General features: G+C 43.2%; 1 protein-coding gene and 2 pseudogenes across 1 annotated transcript in view; 1 reads left to right on the top strand and 2 right to left on the bottom strand.

Annotated features, from left to right (window-relative positions):
- Positions 1 to 355: 355 nt before the first annotated feature.
- LOC147447165 (glycine-rich RNA-binding protein 4, mitochondrial pseudogene) lies at positions 356 to 844 on the bottom strand (annotated as a pseudogene).
- A 9,129-nt stretch (positions 845 to 9,973) lies between these two features.
- On the bottom strand, positions 9,974 to 11,275 carry LOC147447166 (uncharacterized; annotated as a pseudogene).
- A 7,544-nt stretch (positions 11,276 to 18,819) lies between these two features.
- The window catches only part of LOC147447167 (uncharacterized), a 31,874-nt gene continuing 25,569 nt past the window's right edge, over positions 18,820 to 25,124 (top strand). The window contains exon 1 of the mRNA XM_086523041.1: positions 18,820 to 19,198. Coding sequence (XP_086379167.1) covers positions 19,138 to 19,198 — 61 coding nt within the window. The 5' untranslated portion in view covers positions 18,820 to 19,137. The remainder of the gene's footprint in view (positions 19,199 to 25,124) is intronic.

Below are 25,124 nucleotides of genomic sequence, written 5' to 3' on the forward strand. Positions count from 1 at the left end.
TCTCTCTTTTCCCTTTTGAAAACAGAAACATTTCACTTTTTAAAGCTTTGCATGCTCAGGACACCATCGACAAAGGCATACATGAGCCAGTTGCAAGAGGTTTGGATACTATAAAACCTACATAAGGCAAACCCAATAGGTTGCAAGAAAGAGCTACCCCATTCATACTACCACAACCTCCACAGAGAAGAAAAGGGTTCGAAAAAATCTATCTATGCATGCAGAGCTGTTCAACGGTACAAAGCTGGTAACATCTCTTTAATAGTGTGCAAAAAAGTGCAATTCTAAGCCCTGGATATATCATACCTGCGAATGCGCTGCAACAAGGATAATCCATCCATGCATTCAAGTCTCCTTACTGATTCGACGTGCTTGCATTCAGTGATGGTATCGAGCCCCAGTCATCATCGGCGGGAGCGGACTTAGAGGAATCCAAGGCGAAGCTAGACCCAAACCCACTACCACTGCCAAAGTCTGACGAAGGACGCGCAGGGCGAGTGGACGCTCGATCTACGCGGATAGCTCGGCCATCAAGATTGTGACCATTAAGTTTCGACAAAGTTGTATTTGCGTCTTCCTCATTGTAATAAGTGACAAAACCAAAGCCACGAAAGCGCCCTGTCTCTCTGTCCATGATAATCTTTGTGTTTACCACCTCGCCATGTGCACCAAAGGCCTCCCTTAAGCCATCTTCCGTGGTGCGGAAGGAAATGCCTCCAACGAATAGCTTGCTGCCCTCGACTGTGTATGTGCGCACGGACAGTGAGGAGGGAGCTTGACAGAGCCTGCCCCGTAGACTCTAAGCCAATCCCCCCTACAGAAGGCGCTTACTTGCCTGTGCCATCTATGCCTTCTCTACGACTTCTGCTAGGCCTCTACCTTTTGTTGGACTTCTACAACCCTCTCTCTCTATCTCTCTCTCTCTCTCAAACTCTTGGTCCAAGCCCACAGCGGCAGCTCTCTCTCTCTCTCTCTCTCTCTCTCTCTCTCTCTCTCTCTCTCTCTCTCTCTCTCTCTCTCTCTCTCTCTCTCTCTCTCTCTCTCTCTCTCTCTCTCTCTCTCTCTCTCTCTCTCTCTCTCTCTCTCTCTCTCTCTCTCTCTCTCTCTCTCTCTCTCTCTCTCGTCAGGCGTGTACGTGTGAGCCTGCAATCTAAAAATGAGCCTTTCAAAACCCCAGCTCTCTGTGTTTGACGACGTGGTACAAATCTCGAAATCATGCAGCCAAGTAGCTTAAACCCAGACACAAACACACACATAGAGAGAGAGAGAGAGCCTATTCTATTGCTTAATATCGACGTACCTTATTGGATGCCTGATAAAGCTGCTTTCCTCTCAGGCCAAACGCAGAACAAAAAATCATTTGAAGGTGCACGTACCTGAAATCCAGCAGTGAGCTCGACTGTTGTGCGTCCTTGGAAGCCTCTGCCCCTCTCTCTCTCTCTCTCTCTCTCTCTCTCTCTCTCTCTCTCTCTCTCTCTCTCTCTCTCCATTAAAAAAAAAATGGCTCAAGTTTGTGTCCGTGTCCGTGTGTGATGTAGTCTAAGAGCTCAAGTTCCAAAGTTGCATGAAAATTCAATACTAGCTGCCCCCAAAAAAATGGCGCGTGAGTTGAACGAGTTGTGAAGCGAGAGAGAGAGAGAGAGAGAGAGAGAGAGAGAGAGAGAGAGAGAGAGAGAGAGAGAGAGAGAGAGAGAGAGAGAGAGAGAGAGAGTTTGTGTCCGTGTCCGTGTGTGATGTAGTCTAAGAGCTCAAGTTCCAAAGTTGCATGAAAATTCAATACTAGCTGCCCCCAAAAAAATGGCGCGTGAGTTGAACGAGTTGTGAAGCAAGAGAGAGAGAGAGAGAGAGAGAGAGAGAGAGAGAGAGAGAGAGAGAGAGAGAGAGATAGATATTTTTTGTCTGCCTACACCATGCATTGAGGGTACTATCGAGGGTAAGCGCGTTAAAAATCGAACCCAAACTACATAGGGCTCTGGTTAATTATCGGCCTGCTAGGCCGCGTGTAGGTGGGCATGACTGGCCCAGCCGGTCATTTCGCTTTTTGGGGGGGCAACAAACATTTTAAACATATGTACAGCATGCACCACGGCCTGTACAGAAGCACGCACGTAGTGCATTGGTTAGGGCAGTGCTTCTAGGACGCGAGGTCGGGGGTTTGAGACTGCGTGTGAGCTCCGTGTGTTGACTTTTTGGTCAACAATCACTTAACGGCTACATATGACCGGCAACCACCGGCATGCCTTGCTTTGCCACGAGGCCTAGCATGCCGAAATATAACCAAAACCAACTACATCGTATCATGTGCTCGATAGTCCCGCCATACAATCCATGCACAAGTAAAACCCTAGCTGGGTTCACTTCACACTCAAATGAACACTAATGCCCGTATCACACTATCACACTAGGGTGCTCGTCCCCTGTTACAGTGTCCGTCTCGTAGCCAAGAGCTACCACCATTTGAAGCCTATCAAAATGCTTCCCGCATTTTACTTTTTGAAGGTTGGCCAGGTCATGAAAAGATCGTCGGGCTTGCTGGGTTGCCCCTCCAAGCAACAAACTTTCACTACTACCTCATCAAATTACCACACGCCATCTCAACACAGTCGTGGTATGCCTGCCCCACTGTGACAAGGGCTAAGACTAAAGTCAATAATTTAAAAATACCTCTATCTCGCCAACAGACTTTGAAAGTTATCTCTAACATTGAAATTTCAAATTTGGCTCTAAAATTTAAATTTGCAGGTGGGAATTTGGAAAAGAGAGCAACTCTCATCGAGGGAACGGTACTCACACGTGAAGCAAAAATTGCATCTTTGCATTTGTATGTAACAATAAATGTGAGCCTTGAGTAAGCTAGCATAGGGAATGTTTAGAGCAATCCACGATAACAGGGATGAAGCCCTAGTCTAGTCCAATGAAGATGTGATGCATCGACGATTTTTTGGCCACTACACTAACACCATTATCTTCATATGGGAGGAGCAACATCTCTTTTATTGCCGAAAAGACTGGCTCAACATCGGAGCTCCTTACTGGCTCTTTTACCTTACTTGTGCCTTATTTCTAAAAGCGGTCATGCAGTTTGCCACGTCACTTGCAAAAAATATTAACATTTCACAAAGGCCTCCCCGTGGCAGGCCAAAAATGTTGGAAACGCCATCGATGAGGGCGCACATCACGGGACAAAGCAGAGGGCAACATGCCATATTTTCAGAAAAAAAAGCAACAACTGCTTTGAGCCCACACAAGATGGAGGGAAACTTATATGTTGTTTCGATAGGAACCATGCCACATAAGAAAGACCAAACTCGGGCAAATCCTTAGCCCCCCCCCCCCCACCACCACAAATGGCAGCCAACTAGCTCGCTTCACAAGTTCCTCGTTCATCAGTGATTCATTGTCGTCAGCACCCATTAGTAGTGACATATTGCTGAAAGAAGTATGCTGTTCCGCCTTTTGCTACTACAAAGACCAAAAATGCATGAACTACATGACAATACTCCATATTGGACATAGATTCAAGCATACCCATGTCCCCTCCATACCTACCCATGTTTAAAGAAGACAATTATGGGCATGACCAATACATATATATCAATGTCGTTGACATTACAAGTGAACATGCGCATTATCAACACCTTAAGTACACATGAAGACGTTGATGCACTAATAATTAGGGAAACTCACACTCATGACCATCAGGTATGTGTGTTCTACAACCACGTGGTCTATATATGAAGAAGAAAGTATAGTTTGAGGGAGCTTCTCTTGATTGCTTTCATAAATGAACTGAATTAGATGGCAAGACATATCCTTTCCTTTATTCTTGATGTTACTGCGGCACAAAGTGCTCAAGAGGTACACATGCTCCTGTATGATGATGCCATAATGGTGAACATTGTAACCATTAGCTTCATTATGCATATTATTGACTACACACTACGGCATCCCTACTACATCATCAATACCCAATAGAGGGTGTAGAAACATTGAAATAAAACTTACTACAATGTGCAACATGATTATGGCAAGGAAACCCTAGGTGGTTTTAACTGAAGGTGAAAGGATGACCTTTTTCCATATCCAATCAGTTATGCTTGCATCTTGAAGACATGTGGCCTTATGCAAGACCTTCACAAGATGACAGAATTTTCAATAAGGGATACGGTCTTAATCATAGGAGAGATACAATCTCTTAGTCCTTATCACAAATCAACAAACTTGGCATTGGCCCAGCACTGGGTGTTTAGTTAAGGATTGTGCATGCCATCAAATATTTCTTCATATGTACAGTCGGTAAAGCAATGTAGCTCTATTAGATGGGTGAGCATAAACAAATATAATCATACTTCTTGATGTTTTGGATTTAAAAAACCCCTTCAATAAATTTACATATATTGATTATTTATGCACCAATGTAAAATAAATTATGTAAGACTTTAGCAAATTCAATACCCTTCCATTGAACGCACGTACTATCTTACATATTCCATAGTGGACACCCCGGGTTGGGAAGCCATGATTTTGAAACACAAAAACTTCCTCTCATTTTTTCCTTCTCTCTCTCTCTCTCTCTCTCTCTCTCTCTCTCTCTCTCTCTCTCTCTCTCTCTCCCCCCCCCCCCCCCCCCCCCCCAAATAAATATGATACCCCCTCCCTTATTTTTAAGCTTGGGAGATAAATTAATGGGGGCCTACCCCTAACTTATACGCTTATGTAAGTTGTAAAAAAACCCCCCTCCCCTGCACTTACGTGGTGCGGTAAGTTTTCCATGGTGAATCCCCCGGGGTCAGTACTAGCCCAAAGTGAAATCTCTTTTGGGACAGATGTTACACCCTCTATCTCTCTCATGTGACCCTCGATTGGATCCTCATAATATGTTGGTGGCATCATTGGCTGAGTTATAAGAGACACCGCCAATTGTGCATAATGCAAAATGGCCGAATTATCATGAGGTAAAGGCCGTTGTTTTCCCAATACTGGTTGCAGTTTGTCCCCTCCCTGTATTGCATTGTTAGGTCCAATCTTGTACCTTGGAGGTGGGGAAATGTTTTTCATTGCCTGTAGTCCATACTGCCTTTCCCTCACAGAGTTCCAATTATAAAGGCACTCACTAGTGTCTCATGGTACACCACTTCAACACTCTTGGAGCATTGATTGCTTGTGGTTATTGTGGACTCATATTAGGATTTGGCGTGTAGATCTGATTCGTTTTGTGAACCACTTCTTAAACTAACTGGACCACATTTTGTGTGATCAAGCAGGAGTACTACGTTTTGTAGTAGACTCACTGGTGTTAAAAGAGACACTGCTGGTATTAGTCTCTACGCCCTCAGTTATCTCACCGTATGTTTTGCAATTGTCAATCAAGTAGAGACATTGGTGTTAGAAGAGACACTGCTGATATTAGTCTCTACGCCCTCAGTTACCTCACCGTATGTTTTGCAATTGTCAACCAAGTAGAGACATTGGTGTTAGAAGAGACACTGCTAGTATTAGTCTCTCTCTATATCCTCAGTTACCTCACCATATGTTTTGCAATTATCAACCAAGTACAATGCTTCCCTAGTGACTTGTTTGAATATTGCACATGTTTTTAAGTGTAAGTCTATTTTGAGAGCTTCATTTCTCAAGCCCTTGATAAAGAGAATCGATCACGATCCATGTTCTAAACCAAACTACATAAAACTTTCCAGATTCACTCTCTGTGGTTTAGTTATGCCCATTTTGTACTTATTTTGAATGTAGATGAGGTTTGGAGTTTTGACCACTCAAATTTTTAATTTTTTAGAGTTTATGGTCAGTTTGTCTGAAATATGGTTTTCACTCTTTTTTTCTCTGATCTCTCTGGCCCAATTTGATGGTGGTAGTTTCTACTTACCCTACTCCTAAGTACTAAAATGAACAAAAACAGACAAAAAAATACAAAATAAAGTTAAAACAAAAAACGGTACATCACTCTGAAAATAACGAGAAAATCGAAGAATGAAATGATTTTGGCTATTACACTCACAACCCTCTTTACCTATCGAGAATAGATCTAGCAAGTCCTCGACTTCTAGACTCTATCAAGCACTAAACCTCGTGTCTAGCTGCTTGACTGCTAAAGTGTAAATGAACTGAAAATCAAAATCAAATTCTTTAAGTAAAAAAACTATGACTCAGTCACTCACCACCTAAGGATTGCTATCCCAAGCAACATAGCCAATGTTAGCGGGTCGGTGCAATGGATGTCTATAGCAATGTTTTATGGCACTAACATAATGTCAATACTCAATGAAAGTGACTTGGATGGGGCATTGAGACTCTTTGAGGGTGTCAACCTCAAGAATTTAACCAACATAATGACAGTATCTCTAGCACATGAAAATCTGTCACTCTAGGATCTAGCAACCCACCTATGTCCTATGTCACCTCACTCAGTCATCAACCTATTTTGGCACTCAAACAATGACCAAATGCTATAAAACTTTAGGATGAGGTCTAAGACACTTAGGAGAACTAACCTACCAAGTTTGGTCCCAATCCATGGAGGTACCAAAATTAGGATCCATCATGATCAAGGTCCCTAAAACTGCAACAGAACATACCAGAAAGGTCGCCCTAGGGTATAGAAACACTCTCCTATGATCGGAACGTCAAAAAAAGTCATTAACAGAATCAAAACAATAGATTTAGCCTACTAATGCGTGGCCAAAAATCATGACAGAATCGACGATGAATATACTTGAATGAAAGAGCAATGGACAAGGAACACACTGCAAGTTTCAAAATCAAAATGTGATTATCAGAGCTCATTATATGATGATTACAATTTGCAAGAGAGTAGCCTCTTCCAATCGTACGCTTCAAAACTCAAAACTTAATAATGATAAGGGTGTCCTTTTCCCACCTTACAAAATAAGCTTTATACCTAGGTCTCTCTTGGCCAATGGCGAACTTTACAGGACTCAGACTCCATTACAGACTTTACAAATTAGCTTCTTAGAGAGATTATCAAATAATTACAAGGCTTTTTTGACAAATAGTGCATACATATCAAAATTCTGGGGCTCATGGAATAAGGGGTCGACTCGAAGGGCGTTCGTCTTCCAATATTGGGTATGGAGGCTTGGGAGGCGAGGACGAAGCCACTCTCTACCATGTGTAGGGTCACTTAATAGGGGGAGTAGCCACAGTTGATCGACACTGAATCACGCAAGAAGAAGCTCGATGGGTTTTCATCAGCTTGGGGACCAGAATTTGTCATTGTGGCGACCCGAGCAAAGCTCTGTAGTGGCCGCCATCTCTCTTGCTTTCTCTAGTGATGTTGCAAGCCTGCCATAGCTTTTGTTTTAATAGTTGTTGTCATATAGGGGTGTCTAAAACATCCAAAACTTACCCTAATTTCAATTAAGGGTGCATGCCCACCCCGGACACACACCCTTTGGCTATTATCTCTAGCCACCAGGGCAAGGCACATCCTTTGAAGCAAGGGGAGCTAGCCAAGAAATTAAAGGTTGCTAAAATTCTGTAATCTGCAGAAAATTACAGATATACTAAAGTTTTCTAAGCAATTGAAAATGTCAAAACTTCTAAATTTTCAAAGCATTTGAAGTTGTTGAGCTTTGGTATAGCAAGCAACAACATTAAATCCATCGGCAAATAGATCAAGGGAATGCTCAATGGCACGAAGTCTCACAATATTTTTCCAATTTTAAATGGTCAAAAATAGACAAAGTCCTTTCTGATGACCATTTAAAATCGGCAAAGCTAACAAATTGGACAACATTTCCCAAGGAGTCTTTCATTAGGCAAGGTCAATTGCGTTCCATGGTTTTATTGGCTATTCTTGGCATCTCAACAAAGATAGTGACAATTAATTCAAGCATGGTTATTTAGACAAGGCTAGATATTTCCTCATCCTCAAGCATGGATTCAAGCATGTCCAGAAATTATCTCGCGATATTTTCTCTCAGCATTGGAAAATTAGAGATACACTTTGTTTCTGTGATTCTGACAGTTAATTGCAAGTTCTTTTTACTTCCACTATGGGTGTAAAGGTTGACTAGGTCGATTATTTGTCAATCATCGACACAATCAAGCTTGCACAAGCAAGGATCCAACAAGGATAACCCATCCAAGGATTTTCATGACAAGGCAATGTTGCCTAGCAGTAAAGGCAAGTCAAGCATGGCATGTAACTAGTAAATAAGGCAAAGGAGATGGGTCCTAGGTAAGTTTCTCTAACCTCAAGGCATTTAGAAATGGTCATGATCAACCAATTGTTGGAAAACAAGATTCGACAAGCTTACAAGGGTGATTGGCGAGACAAGTATTGAGAAACATAGGTACCCTTTGTTGGTGCATTTATTGTATACATTTTTATGTTTCTAGTACAATATCCTGCTTGACAAGTTCGACAATCAGTTGGGTATTTTTCTTTTAACTATGTCTAGTATAATGACACCATAAGTTTCACCACAGTACATTAGTCATGTTTTAACAAAGGAGCACTGCTCCATAGATTTTGTTGGTCGGTATCTTTTTTATATGTCCTTTTGTGCTATCAACTTTCAAGTGGAGGGTAAAAGCAAGGCTTCCAGGAGCACGGCTCCAATATATATATATATATATATATATATATATATATATATATATATATATATATATATATATATATATATATATATATATATATGCATTGGATGTAGGTTGACTCCAGCACACATAAAGCTTGTCGGGAGTGAAGACAAAATAAATTTTTGAAGCACCTTTGTAAGAACATGGATGTTCACAGCTATGAGTTAAATCTAACATTGACAATTATACTACAAGTGCTATGAATTCCAATACCAAGGGTGGCAATTCATGTAATTCGGTAAGCAAGTTACAATTTATAATTTTGAACTAATCTTGTAGAAGTTTGTTATCATGCAAACTTGAAAAGCAAAGGTTTGCTTCAATCAAGCAGAGTTTGGAAATTAGATGAAATTTGAAAGCTACACTTCTTGAGGCCACCTCTTTCAGTATTGGGTAATCTAAATATTTTTAATAAGATGCAACATTGTTGACATTTGTGTGTCAGCAGGAGAAGCTGTTAGATGTGAATGTAGGATGGCCAAGGTCATGTAATGACAAAAAGGTTTTGCGCAATTCAGGTATGTATCGGATTTGCCAAGGAGGATACCGTTCGAGGGGTTCATCCTTTGAGTTTCAAGACTTATTCTTTCCAGAGTATGTTGTTGGTGATAGAGGATATGTGTTGTTGTGGCTCATGATTCCGTTTCAGCGCCCAGAGCTGGTCAGCCAACATCATCGAAACTACAATTTCATGCAATCTTCTAGCCGAATAGTCCTGGACCATATATTTTCACGCCTCAAGTGTACATGGCAAATCCTGAAGGGAACCATCAGATTCCCAAATATACAAAAGTTGCCAAATGTCATATTCTTCACAATATGTTGGTCTCTCTTACTGACGACCCCATATACCTTCAAGAGTAGGAGATATATTTGAATGACCCTTTGGTCGATAATCTAGTAGCTCATGATGGGTTCGTGGAGATTGAGAATACATCTAAGGCTATCAATATCAGAGATGACCTTCTTGAGTATTTGGATATGGAAGGGATGAATAACTGAGCTAGGACATGTTTCTATTGAATTTGGCTTAAAGTTATGTTTGTGCTATTTTTCCCTTGAGTTTTTGGACATGCAAGAAATGAATAACTGAGCCTCCCATGTTTACTAGGAAAAAAACCCTCACGAATGAACGTACTTAATTTGGCTTTGTGTTTTGTTAGGCTATTTTCCCTTGATCCGTTTTGCTAGGAAACAAAAACTAGGACATGCACCTGTTGAATTTGACTTTGAGTTATGTTTGGGGTCTTCTTTAGTCTGTCTCTTTGTGTCACTTCCCTTTCAAGAATTTTTTTTGTATACAATCAAGTTTGACTAATGTTTGTTGGCACACTAGACAAACACATACCTTCTACAGTTTGTCTGCCATCATCCCAAGAGCGGATGCCATACCTTGTACTGCATTTGCGAAGAGCGGGCTAATTTCCACTTTTTGCCACTCGATACCTATGAGCTCCTCATGTTGTGAATGTTGTGCGTCGATTGTGGCCTCATGTATTTGTTTCTTTCCTTCCTCCGCAATCTCCCATCCCCGCATGAGGTCCTTAGTTGCCTCCACGAGGCCGACGTCAAAGGTATGCATCCTTTTTCTGGTCTTCTTCTCCACACCACCATTCGTTGGTGTCTTGTCGAATGATGGAGCGTTCGTTGTTGGATCAACCACATGAGGTCTACGAGTAGAGCCATGAAATGGAGTTCCTGTACCCATACAGTAGTATAGGATCAATATGAGGGGTTGGAGCAGGTGTTCATAGAATATTAATGAAGTAACACAGGGGACATACTGTTGCAAGTTTCCACAACAGACGCGGTAGGGTTGACTGCTTTGTTTGTCCCAAATAGTTGATCCATGAGTTTGTACAACTCCACAAGAAAATTGCAATGAGAAATTTTCCCTTTGACGACTCGCTCAATAGGAGTCATGGTCCAATAGGAGTCTTTGCCACAAGGCATGTTCCTCTCCCAATCATTGATTTCTTGATGTGATGCATTTAGCCACTTGTACTTTTCGTACGCTTGTTGCCAATCAACCACTAGACCTCGCGATGAGCATGACACTGCAATATCAATCCATTGCTCCTCATTGATACTAATCTTCTGATACACATCAACAGAGAAATGTTTTGTTGTCGTAATGCTTCTTGCACTCTGAGACAATTACCTAGGCACGTAGATCCTAATGAAATCTACCACTAGGAGCTTTTTTGTCCTTGGAGCCTGCTTTTTCTTGTGCTTTTCGTCCACTCTTATGACCATTCTGCAATTGTACATTGGATGTAGGCTCCCCTGAAACAACAGGCAAGGACACTTCAGTAGGCACGTACGAGTCAGTTGCCATTTGCGTGGAGGGCACAACATCATCGGCTAGAGATTCCTTGAGGCTCTAAGACTGAGTTGCTCTGCCTTGGAAGTGTTGAACATCCACCAATGCATATGATACAGCTAGTGGGTCTTGTGATTAATTCCCCCTAAAATTAGAGGTCAAAAGAGTGGTGTGGAATGGCATTGTTTGCCATGCACTCAATGTCGGAGCGGCTAGATCAATAGAAGACAAACTATCCACCAAGCCATCTTTGTGTGGTTGATATAGTAGGTTCAAATCCACATGAAATGTATGATGCAGAGCTAGGGTGGGCATTGCTTGTTGCACCATGGATCACGCAGTGCACCGCTAGTTGGCCTACGCAATGGTGTTGCCCCAAAGCCAACACAAAACAAAAACGGGGTTTGAAACAAAATTTTGTACCTAGTGGAGAATGAAGCACACAACATGGTCTCTTAAGAAAGAATGAAGCACAGAAGACAATGCTATGCAATCATTTGGTACTTGCACTCTTGAACCCGAGGACGAAGGATCATGCAACCACACACACCGCAATGATGGAGGGAGATAAACATGGTTGCTAGGATGAACGCAGCCAGTCATGCAAAGGTTCTATTCCAAAAACATGTGGGAATATTTGCAAAAGAATTAGCTCTGACCATCAATAATCCAAACAGGAAGTAAACATTCAGAACAAATTTCCATGGCGGAAGGAAGATTGTGGCAGTGGCATGTGTCGACATGAAATCACCTACCTTGATTGTCCCTTGATTAATTCTAATGAAGATTTTGTTGTTGTTAGTAGTGGAGACAAATGTGCATAGCAGCAACCACTTGATACTTGCACCTACATGGAAACCGGAAGTCAATATTTGTCCTTGTCGAATCGCAACATAGGAAGGGATTGTAATTGAGAATGTTCTCTCGGAGGTAAAAACAAACACTCAGTTTTCAACTGAAAATTACCAAACAACAGAACCCCTTGTGTAGGCGAAACTTCATAGGCTTGTGTTGCTGGTGGGAAATTTTTGGCAACTTTGAATCCTGCAAAATAATCAAATTCTCTCTCTCACTCTCTCTCTCTCTCTCTCTCTCTCACACACACACACACACACACACACACACACATTCTCATTCTCATGCTCTGTAGAGAACCCAAACGCAGGGAAAAATGACATAGACTACTTGCCTAGCTTGGCATGGCTCTGCAGATTGAAGCTCTCTTTATGCTTTTCTGTTGCAGTCTATTGAGGTTGAGTTTGGAGTAGCAAAGCAGCCCTTTATCATTTTCATGCATAATGAAACTGTAGCGCTGAATCGTTTTCAACAATGAAGGCGTTTGAAAGGGCGGTGGTAATGCGTGTGCTACTCTCCACCCAACCGTGCTATCTTATAGCCTCCCCTTAGCGTACACACTATCCGGCCATGCCGGTGGCCTTGCCCATAGGACCCATGTCCTTACATTACCCCCCCCCCCCCCCTTTGAGAATCGTTTTTGTCCTCGAATACTAACATAGGAAAACGTTTCTTAAGTGCGCATACATTCTCCCATGTAGAACCTTCTTCGGGTCTATCTAGCAAATTTTACCAACACTCGTCGTTTGACATGATGTTTGGTGCAAAGCTCATGAGAATCCAAAATCTTTTCATGAGGAATGCTTGGTGGTTCGATAAGGTCAACTAACACACCCGTGTCAATGACATTATCATTTTGTCCTAGCTGTTTTTGTAAATGGCTAACATGAAAAATAGGATGAACTCGTGAGTGCTGTGGAAGAGCTAACTTATAGGCCACTTGACCTATACGGTTGAGAATGGTAAACGATCCACAATAGCGTGGTGAAAGTTAAGCAACTTTTCCCGTCTTCAGACTTTCTGAATGCTCCGAAACATTGAGGAAAACCTTGTCTCCTTCTTCGAAAGTAGCAAGACGACGATGCTCATCTGCGTACTCCTTATATCAATCTTGAGCTTGCTTAACATTTTGTCGACAAACTCGAATCATGTCAAAATGGTCTTGGAGAAAATCCTTTGCTTGTTGTATCTTCTCCTTAGCCAACCCCACCGTAACGAGTGATATAGGTTGAAATCCATATAAAAGCATAAATGGACTAAACCCTGTAGTCACATGCTTTGAACTATTATAAGAAAATTCCAATATAGGTAAGTAGTCTTCCCAATTGGTTTGCTTCTTGCTAACGTACGTTCGTAGCATATCCTCTAGCACTTGATTAACTCTTTCGGTTTGACCATCCATTTCTGGATGATCAACCGTACTTAGATTAAGTTTAGTTTCCAACTTTTGGAACACTGCTCTCTCGAAGTGATTATCGAACTTTCGATCTCTGTCACTAATGATACTAGCTGGAAGACCTAGAGTTTATATATATGCTCTACAAATAGCCGTGCTAATTCCGGTGTCTTAACCATAGTCTTAGTGGGAATGAATCGACCCATCTTTGTGAGACGGTCTACAATTACCCGAATGGCATCATGGCCACGATTTGTAGTAGGTAGTCCTACTACAAAATCCATAGAGATACTCTCCCACTTACCTTGTGGAATCTCTAAAGGATGTAAAAGGCCATCTACCTTGAGGTGCTCTGCCTTATTAACTTGGCACTGTTGGCATTTTAGTACGTACTCTTGAACATCATGATGTAAGCCCGGCCAATAAAATTGCCGTCGAGCTAACGCATACGTCTTACAAATACCTGGATGACCAGCACTTGGACTATCATGACACTCAAATAAGATTTGGCGTTTAGTGTCCGAGTCCTATGGCACACATACTCTACCTTTGTGGAGTAAGGAGCCATCATCAATGGAAAAATTCTTCCATCGCTTAAGCTCTTCTTGAGTAGGGGTGGAGCTCTATGTGTTGGAGTTTCTATCTCCGCGTGCAGAGACATGTTGATCTGGCTGTTCAGAGACATGTGAGTGTGAGGGATCCCTTTTTAAAATTGCACTCCACACCTTAGCATATGATTGATCTTGTGCACACTTGCCACATAATGAATCCAAAAATCCTCTCTTTAGTTCCGTGAAAGCAAGTGAATTAAGCTGAGGCATCCGACTTAGTGCATCTGCTACTACATTATATCGCCCCTTGCGATATCGTAGCTTACAATCATAACCTTGAAGGATTTCTGCCCATCTAGCTTTACGGCCATTCAAGTTCGTTTGAGTAGTGAACCATTTGATACTCTCATGGTCAAAAACTATTGCAAACTCAGCACCATATAAATAGTGTCACCACTTTCGTAAAGCGTGAATTGTGGCATAGAGCTCTCTCTCATAAACATAATAATTCTATTGAGCTCTATCTGACCTTTTACTTTCAAAGGCTATAGGTCTTCCCTCCTAGAGAAGTACCACACCAATTGCTTTATCACTAGCATTAGAGTCTACCACAAACAGCTTAAGTGGGTCGACGATTGCTAGGATGGGAGCAATGGCTATAGCTACCTTGAGTTGTTCGAAACTGCGTTTTTGGGCTTCTTCCCAAGAAAAGGTCTTACCTTTTTCTTTAAGTTGATCCATCATAGGAACAACAATTTTGGCATAATCACGGATATATTGTCGATAAAATCCAGCCATGCCTAGAAATATTTGAATCTCCTCAACCGTGTTGGGATGTGGCCATCGAAGAATGGCAGCGACCTTGTCAGTGTCCATTTTGATGCCAGAATAAGGATCACATGACTGAGGTAATGTATCTCTGTTTTAAAGGAATCGCACTTGCTTTGTTTAGCATACAGCGCGTGAGCTCGTAGCTGTTCAAACGCTAATCGTAAGTGTTCTATGTGTTCATCTTCACTCTTACTGTAAATGAGAATGTCATCAAGGAAAACCACAACAAATTTTCCAAGATAGGGACGTAAGACACTATCCATGAGTGTCATAAATGTAGCTGGAGCATTGGTTAGGCCAAAAGGCATAACCAAAAATTTGAATGCCCGAACCGTGTTCTAAAGGCAGTTTTGGAGATATCTTGCAATAGGATACGCACTTGGTGGTATCCTGAACAAAGATCTATCTTTGTATAGTATCTTGCCCCGTGGAGTTGATCAAACAACTCATCCACTCGAGGTAGAGGATACTTGTTCTTGATGGTTATCGCATTTAATCCACGATAATCTACGCTTATGCGCATAGTACCATCTTTCTTTTTTACTAATAGAATTGGTGATGCCCAAGGCGAAGTGCTAGGTCTAATGAAACCACGAGCGAGGTAGTCAGCCAACTGACTCTCAACCTCCTTGGCTTATTTAGCACTCATACGATAATGTGGTTTACTCACCGGTTTAGTGCCTGGCAAGACATCTATGCCATGCTGCACATCACGTGTAGGGGGTAAACCCGATGGTAAATCACTTGAGAGCACATCACTATACTCCGTGAGTAAGTGAGTTAGCTTTTGCCGTGCAAAAGGAGAAAATAAACTAGAGTTATATTGGAATCGAGAATCTTGTAATTCCTATAATGTTTGTTTTACAACAGTTGCACGTTGCTCTATAGAATTAAAATTGAGAGCACTTTTCTCGTTAGATTTGTTAACACTTTGTTTATCTGTAGAATTCATTGCACGTTGCATACCATTAGAATTCATTGCACTTTGCATACCATTACTAGAATTCACCGCACTTTGCTCTTGAGAATTCACAAGACTTGGAGACAAGCAGTAACACAAAAAGACTTCATATATTAAATCTGCTTTCTACAAAAGAGAAAGCTTGGCTGTACATATAAGAGGTGCATATGATACATTTTTCTCACGAGGCAAAATCACATGTTTACCATTGGCCATGAAGGATAAGGACTTGTGTTCATAACTAGTGTGCGTGTGCAATGTGTTTCCTAAACCATGCAGCCACTCCCATCCTAAAACTACATCAGCACGGTCCATGTTCATGACTTGGAAGTCAAGGGTCATTGTATGATCTTGAACAATAAGCTCAACCCCTTGAACTACCGTGTCCCATACTTCTTTATCATTCCCAGACATCTGCTCCACCACATACTTGTGAGAGCAGGGAGTCTTTGTAAGCTTCAATTTCTTGATTAGCTTATAGTTCAAGAAGTTATGAGTTGCACCATCATCCACTAAAATACAAACACGTTGTCCATTAATAGTGCCATGCATGCGAATCAAATCATTGGGGCCGAAGGTGGGTAGCCACATTGAAGCAGGCACACAACACTTGTGCTTTTCTTCCATATGAAGAACCTCTATAGCACAATATTTAGGAGATGAATCTAATGTGAGGCGTTGCACCGTGTGCATGGCCTTTTCTTTGCCTTGCAAAAGAGGACAATCTTTCTTGTTAGGTTGGTCCGAAAGACATCTAAAACACAAATTGTGTTTCTTTGCACCCTCAAAAGCAGCAGTGCTGAGAGACCCACGTGGAGTATCTCGTGATTGCTTAGGCTTCTTAGCCTCTTGTGGGCATGGAGAGATAGATTGTCTCTTATTTCTCTTGGAACATGTGGGAGATCTACTTCGCCATTGGCTCTTAGCAAAACTATTCTTAGTGTAGGGAACATTTCCTTTCCTCTCTTGGTCATCATCATATCTTTGGGCATGACTAATGGCTTCTTCCAAAGTTTTTGGATGTTGGGTCTTGATATGAAGACGATAGTCTTTGTCAAGACCCCTATTAAAACCCCGTATCTTTTGGAATTCATCTAGACCTTCTAGTTTTAATACGATTTCCCGATACTTTGAAAGGTACTGTGTGAGAGAGAGGCCAGACATGCGGCATGCATCCCATGCTAACCAACTCTTATCTTTTTCATTGGAGTCCAAAAACTCTTTGGAGAAAGAAGCTTGAAATGCAACCCAAGACGAAGGACGGGTATCTATTGGAAATGTCATCCACCACTTATAGGCCTTGCCTTTAAGAGATAGACTTGTTTTCACAGTTGTCTTTATATCCAGGTGTGTCTCAATCTATGAATATCACTTCCTTTGTGTAAGAACGTATTGACCATATTCTTGTTGCAATCATGCTCTTTCCCGTGAAACTTAGGAATGGTGATATTCTTAAGTAATGCATTGCTACCCCTTGTATCTTCTGCAACACTTGTCTCTTGGACTCCTTGAGTTGTACGAGCTTGGTTCCCTTGAACTGTGCCACTTGTGGCTCCTTGAGTCGTATATAAATTCATAAATTTCACAAGTAACTCCGTAAGATTGGTAACGTTTGCATTAAGTGGAGAGAGGTTGCGTTCAAGTACACTTTGGCAATTTTCCAAAGTCTTGAAAGCAGCCATATCTACAAGGCCATGATCTCCTAGATCATCGTCATCATGCATATTAGTGTCAGCCGCACCCGTGGTGCCCTGATTTTGATCTACGTGCTCAAAATCAAACGTGTGTGTAGGTGGGATATCCTCACTGGCCATGGTAAACACACACTAATGCAAAGAGAGAAAAAAAAAAGTCAGCTTGTACCTTGTGAAATTGAAGTCTTTGTGTTTTGTATGCTCCGAGATTTGGGTTGCATGCGAACCTTGCCTTGCCAAAATTCGAGCGCTTCACGTGTCGTTCGTTGTAAGAACACCTTTGTTGGTTCTTCACAAAAACTCGTCGTCTTTGTGAAGGCTTTTGTTCACTTTGAAGCTACCTCCTTGAGGAAAAAAGATTTTTTGGAGGAAAACTTGCCTTCCTTCAAGAAGTGAAAAGGAACGGTGAAGCTACTTCCTTGAAGTTTGAGCTTTCCTTTTGCTTCTAGTTTTCCTTTCAACACAAGTATGCTATCTTTCCTTGTTGTGTACAACAAGGGTCAATAGCTTGATGGTAAAGTGTTGGCCGCTTACCCTCATGGGATGGTTTCAACCCTCCTTCATGCAAGGGTTAAGCGGGCGACTGTGTCATCGAGTTTGCCTTGGTCGCCTCCTATGGAGGGCGTAGATGGGGTGGTCGCGGTCGGTTGTCGATGTCTATCCACGCGCATTGCGCATTGGAAATTGTGCCCGTCTTCTTTTGCTGCACAGCAGAGAAGTCACTGTCTGCAGAACGTGGGAGAGAAGCAGCGCGTCGCATGCACATGCAACCCGCTTTTCCTCTTCTCCAAAAATAGCTCGGATACTAATAAAAGGGCGGTGGTAATGCGTGTGTTAGTCTCCACCCAGCCGTGCTATCTTATAGACTCCCCCTCCTAGCGTACACGCTGTCCGGTCGTGCTGTGGCCTTGCCCGTAGGACCCATGTCCTTACAATGTTCTTCACGACATGTATAACAAACCAGAGATGGCGCAAATGAAGCGGGAGGAGGTGGGAAGGGAAGGGGTACTGGCGTCTGGAGCTGAATCAAATGGTGTACTGGCTACATGAGTGAAATTCTCGAATATTACGCTTACCCCCTAGTTTTCAGGACGTGCTAGGCAATGGTCACGCGAGGCTTAGTTTTGGTGACAACCTTTGACACGATGCAACTTTCTACATGCTTAGAAGCCTAACTATGCCTAAAAAGGTATAGTTGCAAAACGTTGCCCGATCGCCATAGCCTCGGTCTGAGTTTCTCTCTCTTGCCTGCGCCCGGCTCTCCCTCTCTCTAGCTACTGCTCCCGGTCTCCGTTTTGCGCTCCTGTCTGAAGTCCGCTAGGCTTATGGGTAACTAAGCCTTGCGTGACCATGCCCTTAGTGCGAGTTTGAAAATTCCAGTGCGACCAAGTAATAGCATGGCTCCCCCGACGGGCCCCCACTACCCCCAGCGAAGGCTGTAGTAGAATGGGACTGGCACTTTGAAATGGTCTGTGAGAGCTTGCGCATCTATTCTATATATTAAGCAGACAAAAATTCAAGGGCCATGTGGTGCAATTTGCTTCATCCGGCAGTGTGTCCTTGCATCTCCGGCAACAGTGAGGACAGTGCACGCTATAGAGAGAGAGGCGGCCTTCGAGTGCAGAGTAAAATCAACCGGAATCTTTGTACCGCAGCGTCTCGCCTTCTCTCTTCCCTCTCTCTCTCTCACATACACAGTGCACACACAAACGCACGGGCGCACATAAGCGCGCGCGCGCGCTCATTAGAAGGGTCTTATGTGAGAATGAAAACTCCTCCTCCAAAGTCACGCTCTCTCTCTCTCTCTCTCTCTCTCACACACACACACACACACACACACACGGTGAATCAACATTTCAGTGTTCAGAAGGTCCATTGGAATTCGATTGCTTCTGGTGATCGTTATGCGATTGTGGACTTCTCTGTCGGAGTTCATGTCTAAATTTTTCTTTTCCTACTCCCGAGGTACACATATCTGTGCCAAACTGGAGAGAGAGAGAGAGAGAGAGAGAGAGAGAGAGAGAGAGAGAGAGAGAGACCTAATCTGCAGATTTGTTGATCGCCTTCTTGTAGTAATTCTGTTGGTAATGATGTCTATGGTTTACTTGGAACCACAAATGAGGGTGCTGGGTGATGGACAAGGAACTGTGTTCTTGTGAATTTGCTAGATTTCTAAGGGCCTGCGTTTTCTGCTATGGATTTTCGTTTGAGAGGTTGCCTATGGAAGGCACCTGAGGTCTTACCGTTACTAGCGGAAATGTGCTCCATTTGCTTGAAGCTTAGAGTGGCCCTCCGTCAATTGCCTTTCGTTCAAATACCGTTATGGTGATCTAACATCACCGATTTGACTCGGTGGTGCTGATCTATGCCTTGTAGCAGTCGTGCGAATATATATCAAAACCTGTCTGCATTAGGAGACCTGGTTAATTTCCCTTTGGAAATGCAAGAATTCTTACATTGGGCACAAGATTAGCTCGCTGCTCATGATGGCTGTATCATGTCGAACGACTCCATAGTGAAACGGGCAAAGTAAATTACAAACAGAGCATGTCTACCTGACAACTATTATGACTTGTCTGGGTTGCGTGATTCCTTTCACATGGGTTATTATCCACTAATGTTTAGGCTTAGCCTGTTCTTTGTTGAGTTCTACTGTAATGCATTGGATTGGTTGCTTGTTGATGAGACCTGCTTGTCCATGGAGTGAAATATTAAGACCCCCAACATCTACAGCTTAGAATAGATGGTATATTAGTTTGAAACTTCTTCAAAAGATGGGTGCAAACGTGTGTGTGTGTGTGTGTGTTCCGATGTGTTTGAAGTGTTAAAAGTCTGTTCCAATCTATTCTTTCCAGTTGGGACTTGGTGCCCTTCTGCTACATTGGTATCAAAGCTTTAGGTGTTTGCTTTTTTGAAAGCACATCGATTCCTCCCGAACAGATAAGGACAAGATGGCGCCTCTAGATTCTGTAGTTCCTCTTTGATGAACTCCATGACATACTCTCGAGGTTCTGCAGAGCTTCCAAGCGTTTTTGAACTACATGTTGCCACAGGTCTTTCCTCTAGCACCAAAAAGTACAAGGGGATCCTCTTGACTACCTACATAATTTACTATTCCGACTTGGAGAGGTTTCAAGAGCATGGTGCAACCATTTGACCTTTACCCAGTGGAACTGCCTTTGCCATCACCTCCCCACCGCCATTAGGGTATAACGGTTGGAGTCTGTACGTGTGACAAGTCAGTGACGTGGCACTACCAACTTTTGGAGCACTGACCAAAGGGCCTAAACTCCAAATATCAAAAGCTTGGACTCTAGAGGTGATTTCCGTGATTTGCATTGACTTGACGCGTGGCACTATTGTACGGATTTTTGCTTTTTACATTGGCACCTTTAGACAATTTTAGCGCTAGCTTTTTAGGAGCAAATGCTTATGAATTAAGTGCTTTTAGGACTGATGCTTTTGGCCTCCCTTGTACTGTTTATAAGTGCCCCAAGGGCCACTCCCTGAGAGTATCCATGTGTCATGTGCACATGGCTCATTGTGCCACGTGGACATGCTTCATGGACTTCCAGAGCCAGTTTTCCCCTTCTTCCTAGATAGGAGTGTCTAGAATCCTAGGAGGATTAGTATCGGCACTGTTGTGAGCTTGTTCGTAGGACCTACATATCTGGACAAGTCCAGATTAGGTTTTCCAATTGTAGAACCCTCTTGCCTAAATGGTTTGTATACGCGTTTTGACAGTGGTTGTTCCACTACGATGGGCATCTGGCATGACGTGCATGTAGTCTTAGGTTAGAGGAATCCAACGAGCCATTCTCTGCGTCATTCAGATTCTCGGGTGGGTAGATGTGCGATAATTTCACCCAAATTGAATCCCCCCTTGACCAAACGTTTAAAAAAATCATTTTAGTAATTTATTTGTTGGGTGTGGTGGACGGATTGCCCTACCTAAGCCGGATTAAGTCAATTTTCAGCCCTATAAAGGAAGGCCAAAGCTAGCGATTCCTAGCAAATTGAAGTAGCTCTATGAAGGAGAGCAGAACATCCAGCGTTTGAGCTCCAAATCAGCCTAGCGTATTTTAGCCTACAAATAAACGCCAGCATTTTTGCCTATAAGGCCATAGCATTTTGCAGATTCAGCTTAAGTGCTAGCATCCCATGTAGATTCAGCCCTAGCGTTTTCAGTTTGCAGCATAGTTACCCAAAATGGGAACGGGGAACGGGAATAGGAGGGTCCGGAACGGGTCGGGAACGGGGAGGAGGAGGGGGGTCGGACCGGGAACGGGACCGGAACGGTTGACTAAAGTAACTTAATATGTCCCCCAAAAAGCCCCAAATTTGTCCCCAAATGCCTACTTTTACCCGTTCCGCCTCATGTTCCGCCGTTCCTGAACAGTGTTCCGGTTAAACCCCGTTCCGAAACTGCGTTCCGTTCTTGACTCCGTTTTGGGAATGGGACTCATCCGGAACGCCGTTTCGGAATGTTTGGCTTGCGTTCCGCCTGTTCCGTGTTACACTGCCACAGGTGTGCCTTGCTCATGTATGTGGCATTGCACATGTTAGATCGGAGACAAGGTGCCCACCGGATCACAAGCGAGTTCTTGTCTTCATTGCATCTTTTGCTGCCACCTTTGACATGGTATTAGAGTCCTAGGTGTCACGACTACCTTGGATACTCGGATTTGGCTGATCCGATGCCATCTTGGGTTTGAATGAGAGAGAAGAAGCTTGCTGTTTTTTCCTGGTTCTCTCCAAGTTTGGGGCAGATTTGGGTATGTGGAGGCCTGGGATCCTTGTCTATGACTTCCCCGTATTTACCCTTGTTTACCCCGACCTCTCTTCATGGAGGGGAACCCGATGGAGGTTTCAGGATGTGTAGCAGTGTTGGATTGGTTTAATTTACCCCGATGGAGTCATGTTGCTGTGCCTTCCCGCAAGGGGAGCAAGCATGCAGGTGTTGGATACAGAGGGGGAGCTATTCATTTCAAGCTTCTTCAAAGTTTAGAGAGGTGTTGGACAACAGTAGGATCTTCTTCAACACTACTAGAGTAGGTTTCTATGGTTGTGTTTTCTTTGAGGAATTGTATTGGCAGATTTATTGTTCCTTTTGCAAATGCAGGCCTTTCTTGGAATTGTTGATGGAGCTACCTATGTGATTGGTAGCAGATTGGTGATTCGGTTGCACTCTTGTACCAAATTGTGGATTATGTATGATAGAGGGGGAGTTTTTTCCTTCTTGAAGCAAAGAATGCTCTTTGATTTTCTCTTGTCCATTTAAGGATGGAAGTTCCAATACCGGCTTCAGTAGTCTCTTCCTCATCAGGTATGCAGTAGATCAGGTGCATGTGTTGGAGTTGGTTTTGATGGGCAGAGGGGGATAGTTTTATCTCTGGAACCACTTCTTGTTTGATCGTCAGGCTTTCTTGCATGAGGTTTAGAGGTGGAGCATGTGGTGCCAGACCCTTAGCCAACAATGACAACAATTCGAGGAGGTTTTGTTGGAGTGTGGACTTCTCCCTATCTCCATGTTCTTAGGGAGTTTGCTTGAGTAGCTAGGTTCTTGCTGGACCCCGATGGCTTCTTTGGCAAACATGATCCTTTCATGTCTTCCTATTCCTTGCAGCCCGAGTTTACCGATGGTGTGATGACCTTTTAGATCTTCCTATTCCTTGCAGCCCGAGTTTACCGATGGTGTGATTCTCTTTGAGTCTCAAGTTCCATGAGATTCAGATTTTGCTATTTAGTTACAAGGGAAGCGGTTTTACTCCACGTTGTCTCAGATTTCTTTCTGGTGGTACTCATTCTCTTTTCCCAGGAATGAGTGGAAAGGGGGCTTCCTATCTTGGGGGAAACTCTCGGCTCTAGCTCTGGAGCTTTTAGTGACACTGTTTTCTTTGTTCCGACGTGGGGTTGGGTCAGTTGTTACCTCAGAGCGTACTTTTGAGGATAGTTCTCTCTTAGAGGGGGCTTCCAGGTTACTATCTTCAATCGACTTCCGGTGCTCCATTCAACGAGTACCATGCAGGGTGTCTTCTAGTCCTTGGTTTCCTTGCCCATTTCTTGCGGCTTTGGATGGTGTGCTTCAGCCCACAATGCAGTTAGTATCTTGACAGATGTCCTTCTTTAGCCATTTCGGTGGTTGCCTCATCTTTCGGATTTGTGGTGTGATGGTTGCTCTTCTCAATGCATCCGAGCAGTTGTTCTTCTGTGTTGTCATCCAAATTTGCCCTTGGAGACTGTACCTTCTAAGACACACCTCCCTCCCTAATCCTTAGATTGACATGTTGTTTCGTACAGGTGGATAGTGGTCCTTCTTGGACTAGGAACCAATTGCAGTTAGCCGCCATTCTTTGCAGCTAGGGAGATGTTATTTTTCGATTCTCCCAATTTTGGTTACATGTTCCATAGGTATGTTTTCTTTCGGATTCACCAGTGTAACAGGGAACGTGCGGAACGCAGCCCAAACGTTGCGAAATGGCGTTCCGGACGAGTTCCGTTTCCGAAACACAGTCGGGAATAGAACACCATTCCGAAACAGGGTGTAACCGGAAGGGTGTTCCGGAACGAGGGGGAACGGGGCGGAACGTGAGGTGTAACGGCAGGACGGACAAAAGTAGGCATTTGGGGGACAGATTTGGGGCTGTTTGGAAGACATATTTGGGGCAATTTGAGGGCAGGTTTGGGGACAGTTTTGGGGTTGTTTAGGAGTTGATTTGGGACTAAGCTGAATGGAGGTAATTCAAACCTTACTTTAGTTGACCGTTCCGCCCCCCCCCCCCCCGTTCCTGTCCTGTTTTGGACCCTCCCGTTTCCGTTCCGGGTAACTATGATTCACCTACCTCGGGTTATCCAATTACACAGGTACAGATTGTTGGAGAGTTATGACAATTATCCATGGTTCAGGTATTCTCCCTTCAGAGGGGGATGTGGAGCCAAGCCAGCTTGAGAGTCAATTTTCGGGACTACTTTCCTACAGTTCTTGTGGTTCCATGTGCAACGGACAGGATTGAGAGTCTGTTTGGTGGCTTTCTATAGCACCGTGTTCTTCTCTTGTAGAGCTTGGGTGCAGAGTCGCTTGATCTTGGTGTGTTAGCTGCAGTCTCAATATTGATGTATGCTCCTTTCTGTCGAATGTTTGTTCCTAATTCACTCTTAGAGTGGGGTGATATTCTCTCCGGATGTGTTTCACACAGATGAAGTTTTATTCTCAGTTCCAATGAAGTTACTTCAGATACAATTTGTAGCTCATCATTGTATATGGTGGTTGGTGCAGTTCTTTGGTTCTTCGTCATCGGACAATTGATTTCTCAGTAGCCTCAGTTGTCGCATTGTGTGGACTTCCCGTAGTAGCTTGGAGATTCTGGCATGTGGTATATGACCGGAGTTACAGGTTTTTGACTCTTTCCCCTTTCCTCGAGGATGGAGCACTTTAGAGCTAGGAAATGATCCGGATACCAGCCTTTACCCTTAGTGGTGATGCATTCTCTCTTGGAGTGGTTAGCAGCAGTATCTTTTGTAGATTTTGGTTGTGCGACTTGTAAGTTGGTTGAGTTGAGGAGATTCTTGATAGAGCTAGGTTTATTTTCAGTAGACAACACTTTACTTCCGGGACTTTTTTCAAGGTAGTAGTTGGATCGTTTTTATTGTAGGATACTTTTCTTCTGCAGAATTGTTGCAGATATCCTCGTCCACAAAACTCTCTCTTACAGTTGCAGATTGCTCACTCCATCTTTCTTGTCCGACTTCCTTTCCAGGAGTCGAGAGGGGGTATTAGAGTTCAGGCATCTCTTTGAATTCGTCTAGTCAGTCCTAGTTTCTCGGAGGGACGGGTGTTAGGGAGTGGGGGCTGTTTTGTGGTTATGCCCGGCGAGTGTGAGGTATGTTTCTC

This window comes from Adiantum capillus-veneris, chromosome 11, assembly GCF_014529385.1.
Source record: "Adiantum capillus-veneris isolate H3 chromosome 11, ASM1452938v2, whole genome shotgun sequence".
Lineage (NCBI taxonomy): Eukaryota > Viridiplantae > Streptophyta > Polypodiopsida > Polypodiales > Pteridaceae > Adiantum > Adiantum capillus-veneris.